General features: G+C 48.8%; 2 protein-coding genes across 3 annotated transcripts; both read right to left on the reverse strand.

Moving 5' to 3' along the window:
- Positions 1-635: 635 nt before the first annotated feature.
- Positions 636-9,632, reverse strand: DDA1 (DET1 and DDB1 associated 1). Of its 2 annotated transcripts, XM_072845141.1 has the most exons (6): positions 9,582-9,632; positions 4,759-4,839; positions 4,243-4,294; positions 3,856-3,917; positions 2,794-2,836; positions 636-2,012 (listed from the first exon to the last, which is right to left on the reverse strand). In XM_072845141.1, exons 1-6 carry the CDS (start codon positions 9,582-9,584, stop codon positions 2,008-2,010), a joined length of 246 nt encoding a protein of 81 aa, XP_072701242.1. In that variant the 5' UTR covers positions 9,585-9,632; the 3' UTR covers positions 636-2,007. The 2 variants fall into 2 exon arrangements, with proteins under 2 accessions (XP_072701242.1, XP_072701241.1); XM_072845140.1 differs by having other exon boundaries at positions 636-2,836.
- A 614-nt stretch (positions 9,633-10,246) lies between these two features.
- On the reverse strand, positions 10,247-11,146 carry MRPL34 (mitochondrial ribosomal protein L34). Its single transcript, XM_072845364.1, has 2 exons — positions 11,058-11,146; positions 10,247-10,822 (listed from the first exon to the last, which is right to left on the reverse strand). Exons 1-2 carry the CDS (start codon positions 11,099-11,101, stop codon positions 10,519-10,521), a joined length of 348 nt encoding a protein of 115 aa, XP_072701465.1. The 5' UTR covers positions 11,102-11,146; the 3' UTR covers positions 10,247-10,518.
- Positions 11,147-11,300: the final 154 nt, after the last annotated feature.

The raw sequence follows: 11,300 nt of genomic DNA on the forward strand, positions 1-11,300 counted from the left end.
AAAAACCCCTGAGGGTCGCTAAGTCTCAGTCACTTTGTAACAAGAGAGTTGGAAGTCAGAGGAGCTAGGTATTATACAAACAGTGCAGTCAGCAAAAACCCAGGGTTTGGTTTTGGTTTGGGTTTTTTTTTGTTTTTTAAAACATTTTTGTTGTCGTTTTCAATGCACTAAGGCACCAGGAAGTCACAGTTAGGCAAGTAAGATCTTCCATGCAACATTCAAACCCGATACACTTACCCTTGTGTTAAACAGACGCGAATATAGGATCAAAGTGCAATAGCTTGAGGACAGCACTCTTGGGCCAGGAGCAGCATGGAAAGCGAGCTGGAGAAGGAAGGAGGGAGGAAGGGAGCTCTCGTTTCAGATCGGATGGGATGTAGAAAGACCCACTGCGGGTATCGGAAATCCATACGGCTTGTACACAGCCACCAATGCAAAAAAAAAAACCACAACCAGTTTGACACAAAGTCACGTCCCTTTGAAGACTTGTTTCTCCATCACTTCAGAACTACTTTAAAAAGGCAACTTTCTTTCACCTCCTAAAAATATCTGAAATATTTAAAAGGCTCCCATAACCAACAAGATCATTTTTAAGAGACACGGAGGGAACAAAGACGGGGGTTTACAACAGGAAGGAACTGCCAACTCTCTTTAATAGTACATCACTCTGTCTAGCAGAGAAGTCAGCAAAGCTCAAACCTTGCCATATCAATCAAGAATTATACAGCATTTTACAACTTTAAAGCACTGTACAAACATTACTGCAAGGTTGCAGCTCTCAAGCTTTGCTAAACACACAAATTGGTCACACTTTACCAACCAGCTGCATGTTCGTTTCCTCTTTTGGTTTCTCACAGCTCTTCAAAGGATTCTTCAGTTTCAGCTTCAGATAATCCCTACGAGGCCGGGTGCGAACACGGCATCTTCAGTCAACGTCTTGCACTTTGCACAAAAGCACTTTTTGACAGCGTAACTCTGGGAGAAGTCCTCTTGCAATCGCCAGCAAATCACACGGCAACCCAAGTATATTTTATCTTCACCAACACAGTTGGCATTTTCAGCGACATTCCAGTAATTTGGAGGTTACTGCCATAGCAAAAAGGTAACGTTTTTTGAGGCAGATACAAAGTTCTAAACTACTCAGTGTTAAGTTAAATTCACTCACTGCATCCGAAACTTGGTGCCTAACGTACATTTAAAAATGCAACGCGAGCTGTGCCCTGCTCTTCCTAAGGTTCTGCCTTGCGACATACGGTTGTCAGCAACAGTTTATCTCCCTTCGTGTTCCCTTCGCCCCCAAACCTGAACATGTGGCATCCCCCAGTTGGACAGGGATGCCGTGGAGAAGGGGACAGCAGAAACCCTCAAAGCTCGCAGCCACTCAGAACGAAGCTTATCCAGGATCTCTAGAAAAATGTTCGTGCAATTTCTTGAATTGGTGTTTAGGATTTGTGAACAAGGAAAAAACACAGCTATAAATGCAACAATTTAAACTAACACAGTGTGAAGTCAGCTTCTTACGTTAAAGCAGACAAGACATCATTACTAAGCTACACCTTTCCTGTCCCCTTCGGGTGATGATGCTCATCTCCTTTTAGTCTCTGAACCTCCGAATCCACCTAGACGACTTACAGGTCTCCATTTCGGCTCTTATTGAAGAGTCAGTGAAGGGTTACAGGCAACAGGCACTGAACTGTCACAGTCCAAAAGAGATTGGTCTTCATCAGAGACCATGGAAGCTCACATTTTGATCAACTCCAAGTCCTGGACTCCATTCCAGACATGCCAATATCGCAGGAAAATACAACGTACCATTACTCGGAGCCGGCAGTTGAGACAGAGAACTAGATCTAGTTGCCGAGGTGCTCCCAGGCTTATCCGGCCAAGCGCTGCCTGCAGGGTGCCTACCCAACTCCATTCCATCAGCTCTTGCTTAAATACACTGTTGATCAAATACTCAGAATAGGATAAGAGTATCCTTTTATTCCAACGGAGAAGTTGCACATATCAGTCTGTTCAAGACCAAGAGACGGTTAGAATTTAAGAGCAACAAAAGCAACACACCTTTCACTTGAATTCTCCAGGACCACTGATGCATGAGACAATGTACGCTGCCAAATGACCGTGGCCCTTACAGAACAGGCCAAAAGAATACAACTGATATATCAAGTTGACAAAATGTTTGCTAAGATCAACATAACCCTAAATGACACCCATGATTTTTTTTTTTTTTAGTGCAGTGCCAGTTTCAGAATATTTGTGAAAAATAGTGAGGCCCCACACTTATGGCTGGAGTGGGCACATCCAAAGAAGAGTTAACCACTTGTAATATGTCAACGGGTACATGAATCGGAAAGCCTATACCGCTGAAGGGTTCTGGAATAACCCACGTCTCCCACCCAGGCTCCCATAGCTAGATCTGGTTGATTAGGTAACAGATTCAACAAAACCTGTGAAAGTGACAGTGTATATTTTTAGAAAGGAGGAACTAAGGTTATACTATATCATTTACTGAATTGTTCCACCACTGCTCCGTAAGTTTTACGGCATAAATAAAAAATGGAGAGGGGAAAAAAAAAAAAATAAATACATTGGCTCCTATGAAGTCAGAAGTGGTTTGGGCTGCATAGTGGAGGGGTGAGAGATGGGGGCAAGGGGCAAAATTTACACACTTTGAGACAAAACAGGAAGCGCCTGCAAAGGAGTAGAGGAGAAAGCCAAGAGTTTAAGTGTCCTCATTCATATCCTGGCTGTCTGTCCGAGCGATTTTCCGTGGTGGCGCCGAATTCTCACCTTCTATTTCCACTTGCTCTTGATCTCTCTTCTTTGCTGCATTCTGTTGGGACAGAGAAAGCCACAGTGAAACTCTCCAAAGCCTTAGATTCTGGTGGGAGCTAGTGTCGGTAGAACAAATTCTTGTTTGTAGAAGTTTTTGGATGGAATATAGTGCTGTGATGACCTAACTGACACGCTGGAACAAACACTGAAGAGGATTTTGACCAAAGCCGAAAGGTGCTCCTTCTAGATTGTTCTTCAAATTTGAGGGTGGGACTAAAACTCCAATCATTGATCTCAGCACCTTTTATTCATAGATCTCAAATACTGCATAAACATGAGTAAGATCCTCTTTCCCACTGCTCTGAGTCAGTCCCTGAACTTATCAAAATCTCCCAAAGCCTTCTGTCACATACAAATACTTTCTTTCCAGCTTCAAGGTTCCTTATAATTTTGCTTCTCTCTATGTTCTTCCGCAACCTTCTGCTCTGCCCATGATTACACTCACTGCTTCGACGTCTCCACTCCTAAGCCATCGCCTTGTTCCCAGTACTCCCAACCCAGGTATGCCAGCCTCCTAGTCTCAAACACTAGCTAGAGCACACTAATTGGTGTGTTCCTCCTACAAGAACTCAAATTTTGTACCCAAGGTACTTACACAGCCTCATTAGCGCATTCACATTCTGCACAATCTCATCCGTCTTCTCCTAACAGTCCTGGGAAGCGAGAGCAGCTTTACCCTATCTGTAAAGTAGACGCTGAGGCACAGGGAGACCAATTCGCCAAGGTCACAAGGGAAAACCTTGTGTAAGTGGGAGACGAAACTGCAGTCTCCCAAGTTCTAGACTAAACACTGAGTTAATGTCCCTTAAACTGAAAGGGAAGAAGTAGTTGTGGTTTGGTTTTTTTTTTTAAGTGTTGTGCAGAGACAGAGCCTCCTTACACTATCTGTTGCTGAAGAGCAGTGCGCACTTTCTTTTAATTAATCTTCAATATTTTGATTGTGATCAATATTCACCTCAATTAGCCCGAGTCAGTAAATCAAGACAAAATGTTAATATTAAGAAAACACAACCATACCTTTTTGTCCCACTGCTGATGTAAATAACGCAAAAGTATATTTGTCTTTTCTGTTACTATGACTGCCAAAAAAAGAGAGAGAAACATACTGAGGTCATTTTGAAGATGACTTTTAAAACAGTGCAACAATCACCACATTATTCCACATACTAAGCATGGTCCTTTGTAATAAAAGGACAGCGTGCAGGACACCGATCACTTAATAAGGATAGAGGAAAAGCACAAAACCCAACAACTAGACATAGACTGCTAATCACTGTGGTGACAGTTCAATAATATCACCTGATCTGAAGTTTAAAATAAGGGAGATTATCTGTATGCCAGATTTTTAATATTAGAACAGAATAAAGTTATTAAAAACCTCAAACTTTAGCAGGGCAGACTTACTTTGTTCAGATGGATATTCTCTTGTGGGAAGATATACCGATGGTCTTCTATTCTGTAGAAGAATTAGAACAGTTACAGAACAAAGACAGCAAAAAGGTGATTTTTAACCCAACCACAGCTAAACCAACCAAAAGGCTCTCATTAACGCAGGCTACAAATGCATTGTGATATTCTGCCCTGTTACCTGACACCGTGCAGCTACGGCTTTTTAAAACACACATATAAAGAAGAAGGTCCATTTTTCATGTGTTTTTCAGGGCATAAGACTATTACTAAAGAACGTATATATAAAGAAAGCATCACAGATGTGGTTTGGCTGATGTGATGACACATTCCTCACCAAAGCAGGCAGGAAGTTTGTCTTGCCAATCTCAACTCATGAACTATCAGCTGTGATCATATGTGGGGTTTTTTTTAAGGAAAAAAAATACTCCTTTCAAGTTTATTTCACTCTAGTATCCTTTGAGCCATGCAAGAAATCCTTCCCCCAAAGCACCAGGATGTGGCAATACTTACGGATGCTTTACATACAGAATCCGCATGGAATCTGCTGAAGTTGCTTTTGTTGTAGACCGGTAATCCTTTCAAAAAATCTGCCTAAAAAGACACAGAATACAAACAAAGCAGCAGCTGAGGAATGAAAGAGCGATATTCTGGTTGCTGTTTGCTTTGTGCTGATTCTTGAAGGAGTCGCTCAGGTCTTTCAGATAAACAACTGCAGGAACTGAAGGATGCTGCCAGGTCCCAGCTAGCAAGATGGTTGTCGGATGCTGAACCCCACCCAAAACTGTTTTTGTAAAGTAAGCCAACTCCCAGCTTCTGCATTTGGCTCGTTATATCCCCAAAGTTCAGTAATTCAGTCAGAAAGCTGCTAATTAAATACCTTTTGGCATATAGGTGATTAAAAAGAGGCACGTGTCCAACTGGGTGAGCTCTAACAGAAGGAAGATTTGCATCACACAGATACAAACACCGCTGATGTAGACCAGAATTCACAGTATTTTACCAGCACAAATCACAACATCGCAGGAGAAACTCTGCCACCGCTACGCCGATGTCTGAAGTCCTTGAATATCACACCATATCAAACTAGTTGCTCTTTCACTTTCCCAGTTAACATTCTTTGTCACGGACCAAGGCTGGTTCCACAGGGCAACAAAAGCCTACCCGGCCTCAAAAGCCCAATCCTTATCGCACGCTTATCAGCCTGGCCCAACTTTTTCTTTTTTTTTGAAGGATCACATCCCTACAGGAGTCAAGGCTATTGGTACATTTAAAAAAAAAAAAAATTCCCAAGTTTTGATGGAAGTGGTTAGATCACCACTCACAACAAAACCGTTGATTGCACAGGCCAGCAAAGCTATTTGCTAACAGCCACGGGAACCCTGCAGAGCCCTCCCGGTTTAATTAAGCTGTAGCAGCACGAAACAGGAATTTCCCTCTCCAAAGTGAAAAAGGAGGGCGGGAGGAGAACATTATGGGCTCAGGAGAAAACCGAGCTTACAAGGGTGTTGGAGTCTCTCTACTCACAGCAGAGACAAGGAAGATGCCCAGCAATGTCTTTAAAGTAAAGAGAAAATGGGTAATAAATATAAGATGTACCTGTGCGATGAGCAGAGGAGAGAGAGGCCCTGAGACCAGCTACCTGTATCGTAATGATACTCGCTTAAAGATTCAAAGCCTGTTATACTGAACACTAAAGGATTCTACTCTGGGTCATACATCACCTTGCTTATAAGCAACGTTAAAAGGACAGTAAAGCAGCAGATGAGAAGTCATTTATTTTCAGTGTTAGAAGCAACAAATAAATGGACACCGCTGCTACAAAACTCCTAGGTTGGAAGAGATTGCTTTCATTTAAATAGAAGGCATTATTTTTATTAACACTGCATCTTTAATTCAAAACAAAGAGCTATAATTAGCCAAACCAGAAAATATTATTCATACTTTTGTTCTTAAAAAGAACTCTACTGACATTCTAGCTTCCACATTCAACCCTTCCCATATGCCTGGTTTTAGAAATACTTTTGTTAAAATACTGGACTTGGGGTTCAAACAGCAAATCTCAAATTTCTCTTGCTCATCTTAACCCCCACAGGACCACCATTATTTCCCTGTGCCTTCACTGCCTTCGGTCGTGAGTTCTCCAGGACAGAGTCCATCGCTTGCTCGTCTGCGTAACGTCCGTACCGCAGCTGAGCTCAGGAATTAAGGCAGGATCTTCCGGCTCTGCTATAGCAGAAGCCCTTGGTTTTGGACCGCGCTGTGCTCTCAGCTCACCACTTCCCACTCCTGCCCTGATGGATTTCTCTGTTCATCTGTTCTCACCGACATCCACAGCTGGCACCGATTAACGAACCCATACACTACCCGAGGACTCCCAGGCTGAAGAGGATGAGGAACCCTTTAACGACTTCTGAAGGCACAGCCAGACACAGTTTTCTCCACATAGCCCAGATTTAAGAATTACTGATTATATTACTCAGTTTAAAAGGATTGAGGATCTTTAAAAATATCCTGTTACATTTCAAAGCATCTCACCTTCCCATTGCATTAAATTTGCAGGCTTTTTATGACAAAGTAACCTGTTCTGCTACACCAGCCTAATCCAGAGAGAGACAGACATGTCCTTGATTTCTTGTATTGCAGCAAAAGCCTGACAACTACTTGGCTTTATTATCACTTAGAAGAATGGAAAATAACTGCTCTTATTTAGGAGCACACAACTTCAAGTACCTCTTCAATAAGCTACAGCTCACCCCAAGTTCCTCATGCTTTCCGGCCAGGGATTCCTACTTTCCAGCTTCTTAGGGAAAAAAAAACCCACAACTTTCTTTTTACTTTCCAGCTATTTTCTACTTTCTTTTCTTTTTTCTACTTTTCTTTTTTCTTTTTTTCTTTTTTCTACTTTTCTTTTTTTTTTTCTCTCTTTTCTTTTTTCTACTTTTCTACTTTCCAGGAATCCCTACTTTCCAGCCAGGAATTTGGGCTAGCAGATCCCACGTTTCCCTGGAAAGAGGCTGGGCGAGTGGGATCACAGCTCTCACCCGGGATTCCGCAGTCTTTTAATGGACTTCTACAGCAGGGTGAGTTATGTCCAATAAGTTGCAAAAATACTGTTAAAATTATCAGTCAAAATGCAATTTAAATGGTGGATGTGGTTCCCCCCCCTCCCTCTACAATATGAACAACTGAAGCAGGATATAAACCAGCTAAGTGCAGACTCGCAAGCAGGAAGGTTCCTACACTCGGACAACACCTGGAGACCTCGGCTCTAACAGCCACGAGAGTCCCTGGCTCTCGGCCACCACCTTTCCTTTTCTCAGGCCAGCAGTCACTTGGGTGGACCAGCTCCAGCCCCGCCAGCAGTGCCCACTGCTCAGCCAGAACTTAGCCAGAGCAGAACAACAGGGACACCAAAACGACTGAGCACACAAGACGGACATTTCTCCAACCCAGGCTCCAGCCAGCACGTTAAGCACTCATCGCCAGTTCAACTGAAAAGCCTGGTTGTCAGTGACAGACTGTCCCTCTGATAATCATAATCCTGCTGGATACGCACACATTTCAGCGGCTATCTGCTGATATGATCTGAGAGATCACCAAAAAGGCTCCCTGAGGGGAGTTGCCTGGAGTCGTATTCCTGGATATTCAGAATTAGACAATACTCCAAGTGCAATGATCCTTATCTGCTCCAAGGGCACCAGATAAATAAGCCCCAGCAGGTCACTGCCATGTTTACGCACCTATCGCACAAGGCACACCGAGTCATACCTCCCGTATAATGTCACATGAGGAAACGTTCCCCCTGCATGCCTTCTGCCACTCTTTAACCAAGGAAAACACACCTCGGCCAAGCTAGTGAAGCTGATGGAGCGTCCTGTACGGAAGTGAAAAACCAGCACCTGAACCAAGCAGACGCCTCATTTCCTTTGGGGAAAGGCAAACTCAAAAAAACCACAAAACAAGTGCAATTAAGCAACCTCAGAAGACAATACTTGTTCCTTCTATGATTTGGGAAGTGAGGTAGAGATAAGATGCATCTACTTTTCCTGTGTGAAGAAGGGTGCTCAGCTTCCTAGGAAGACGATAGTCCTCATCTAAAAGCAGAAAGGTAAAAAAAATAAAATATATATATATATATGTGCCTCATTCTCAGCTTTTGAAAGGAACCGCAGTAACAACGCTCAGCAATACGAGGCCCAGCACACAGGTGCTGAAAGCAGGGCTCTGTCCCAGCGTGATGCACGCACACGTGGACACGGGCTAGAGGAAAACCACGAACACAGGCTCGGGAATGGCCACCTGAGCTCTCAGGCACGGTATGCCTGTACACGGAAACCACAGGGACGCCACTGTTGTTCCCCTTAGTTACGGAGCTTGCAGAGGGGCAGAAGGAAAACCCCCTTTCTCTAAAAATTATTACGTCGCTACAAAGGGAGGGAGGGAGACGGAAGCCTCTTGGCTATGACAGCCACCACCAAATACTCAGGCACCAGACCAAGTCCTTGGTGCTGCTTAGGGGGCACAGAAAGGATTGAACAACCTCCACACCTCCCAGCCCTAGGGATGGGGGAGCACCCCACACCTTGGAGGTGCCCCAATTTCCCCCTTCTGCCCCCCAGCCTTGGGGGGTGGAGGAAACACCCCGCACCCTGGCAGTGCCCCAGCTGCTGCCAGCCCCCCATCCCTGAAAGGGGGGGGAAACGCCACAGCCTGGGGAGCCAGCTGCGGTGGGGAACAGCCCGTACCCTGAAGTACCACAGCCCCCCCCAAACACTAGAAGGGAGACCCCCAGCCTGGGGTCTCCCAGCCCCCCCTCATCCCCCCATCCCAAGAGAGGGGGGACGTCCCCAGCTTAGGCTGTCCCTACCCTCCTTAGCCCCCCACCTCCGGGGGTGGGGAGTCCCGCCATCTTGGGGTGCTACAGCCCTCCACCCCTTGGGGTGTGGGACACCCCCGGCTCGGGGCGCAGCAACCCCCCGCACCCCCCCGTCACTAGGGACGCGCAACACCCCCGGCCTGGGGCGCCCCGGCCCCCCGCACCCCCCCGTCCCAGAGGGTGGGGCACACCCTCCCCCGGGGCGCCCAGCCCTCGGCCGGGGCCCCCGCAGCCCCACCGCCCTCCCGCCTGCGCTGAGGCCCCGGGCGGGGACGCCGGAGGGTGCGGGCCCTGCAGGGCCGGAGGCGGCGGCCGCGGGCCTCCCCCCTCCCCGGGCTGGGTGGGGCAGCGGGGGAGGCCGGTGGGGCAGCAGCAGCGGGGCCCCACGGGCCGCGGTCCCCTCACGGCACCGGGCCGGGGTCGCCGCCATTTCGGGCGGGGGGCGCGAGGCACCTACCATCTTCGCCGCCGCCAGCCGTGAGGAGCCGCCCCTCCCCCGCCGCCGCGCCTCAACCCACCCACTACCTCCGCTGCCCGCCCCGCGCGCTCCTATTGGCCCGCGCTGCGCCACTCTCTCCTCCTACTGGGTGCCGCGCCTGTCACTCATCGCGGCGCTGAGGAGCGTGGGGTTAGGTTGAGGCAGGAAATGCCCGCTCGGAAGGCCCGGGGGGGGGGTGGGGGGGGTGGTGCAGGGCGGCAGGACCCGGATGTAGCGCCGGCCGCGGGGCACGCTGGGAGATGTAGTCCGTGCCTCTATTCCCCTTGGCCCTCGTTAATGAAGGCGCTGCTCATTACGCGGCGGGAACGAGGCAGTTCATTAGCAGCGCTGGGAGAACAGCGGCCAGGAGAAGGCAATTCCTCCCCTCCACCCCGTCCCCAGCCCAGGGCTGCAGCCCAGAAGCGGGATCCCGGTCCTGAAGCACCTCAGGGGGATGGAGGAGTGGAGCAGGCAGAGGCGCTGCCGACATGCCCGCTGTTAAACTAAAAACAAAGTTCCCTCCACCCTCAGCCCCAATTCCGTGCTCGTGCCATCCTTCCGAAGACTCCCTAGCAGCCGCGACCCTGTGAACAAGCCAGTTTTCCTCCCCCCATTAGTTTCGCATTAACAATTAGTGCAGGAAGTTCAAGGCGAGTCGCTGGGCTTTAATTACAGCTCGTGTTTTCACAAGTTCATCTCGGAATCACGTACACAAAGCGGCAATAATTTTACAATTTAAAAAGCCCTCGGAGGCCACCCTCACGTCAGCGCGACTCCTCGCACGCTCCCGACATGAGAGGGACGTGCCGCTCGTCGCGGTCTCCCTCGGCACGGAGCGGGTCACTCCAATGCTGTGGCAGCTCTAGGGCTCGATTCTGGCTCGTTCCACACCAAATCGACCTCGCGGGCAGAGCCCTCAGTGGCTCAGAGACTTCCTGCCCTTCAGCATACGCCGGAGGATAACCTCAATGCCGGCCGGCGTGCTGATGCGCTTGATCCAGCCGTGGGTCCGTTTGCGCTTGCGGTTGTTCGGCTGATACTCGTTCCCACGCGCTTTTGTGCGGATCTGCTGGTGGTTCCAGGAAGACGCGGGGCTGGGGCAGACACCCACGGCCTTGAAGGGGAGATGGCTTCGGAGAGGCAGCTCCAGGGAACCCGAGAGGAGCGAGGCTGTTCGGAACTGGAAAGGGCAGGTTGCAGCTTGCTGCGGTAGAAAAAATCTTGGGGAAAAGGTAAAAAAAAAAAAACAAAAACACCAAAACGGGAGAAGTGAGAAGAGAAAGCCTGGCGCTGCCGCTGACAGGAAAATAAAGGGCTTTTCTTCAGCAGTGAGGGACGGGGCTGCCCCTGCCGTGTCTCTCCCCCAGCCCAGGGCCCGCTCGCCCCCCCCCCCCGGGGGTAACACCACACCCCGCCCGCCCTCAGCCCTCCCGGGAAGGCGGCGGCCGCCGTTACCTGCCGCCAACAGCCCGCGGCCAGAGGCGGCCCAGCCCCGCCATCTCCCTCAGCCCCTCCTGGCAACACCGCCCTCCTAACAACACCGCTCCCTATTGGCTCCCTCCGCCCGGCCAATGACGGCCGGCGGGGAATGCGCATGCGTAGGAGGAAGTACCTCCCACGTACTGCCCGCAAAGGCCGATGGGCTTTGTAGTCCTGGAGAGGAGCGGGCCCGCCGCGCTGTTACCATGGCAACGGCCG

Source organism: Ciconia boyciana, chromosome 24, assembly GCF_034638445.1.
Source record: "Ciconia boyciana chromosome 24, ASM3463844v1, whole genome shotgun sequence".
Classification (NCBI taxonomy): domain Eukaryota; kingdom Metazoa; phylum Chordata; class Aves; order Ciconiiformes; family Ciconiidae; genus Ciconia; species Ciconia boyciana.

What these genes read in the sequence shown, in the direction of transcription:
- DDA1 (XM_072845140.1), bottom strand. An exon ending in ATTCTGTATGTAAAGCATCC is followed by an intron (nt 4,295 to 4,758) that starts GTAAGTATTGCC and finishes ATTCTTCTACAG; the next exon opens with AATAGAAGACCATCGGTATA. An exon ending in ATCAGCAGTGGGACAAAAAG is followed by an intron (nt 2,837 to 3,855) that starts GTATGGTTGTGT and finishes CTGTCCCAACAG; the next exon opens with AATGCAGCAAAGAAGAGAGA.
- MRPL34 (XM_072845364.1), bottom strand. Translation starts at nt 11,101, where the DNA reads ATGGCGGGGCTGGGCCGCCTCTGGCCGCGGGCTGTTGGCGGCAG. An exon ending in CCGCGGGCTGTTGGCGGCAG is followed by an intron (nt 10,823 to 11,057) that starts GTAACGGCGGCC and finishes CTTTTCCCCAAG; the next exon opens with ATTTTTTCTACCGCAGCAAG.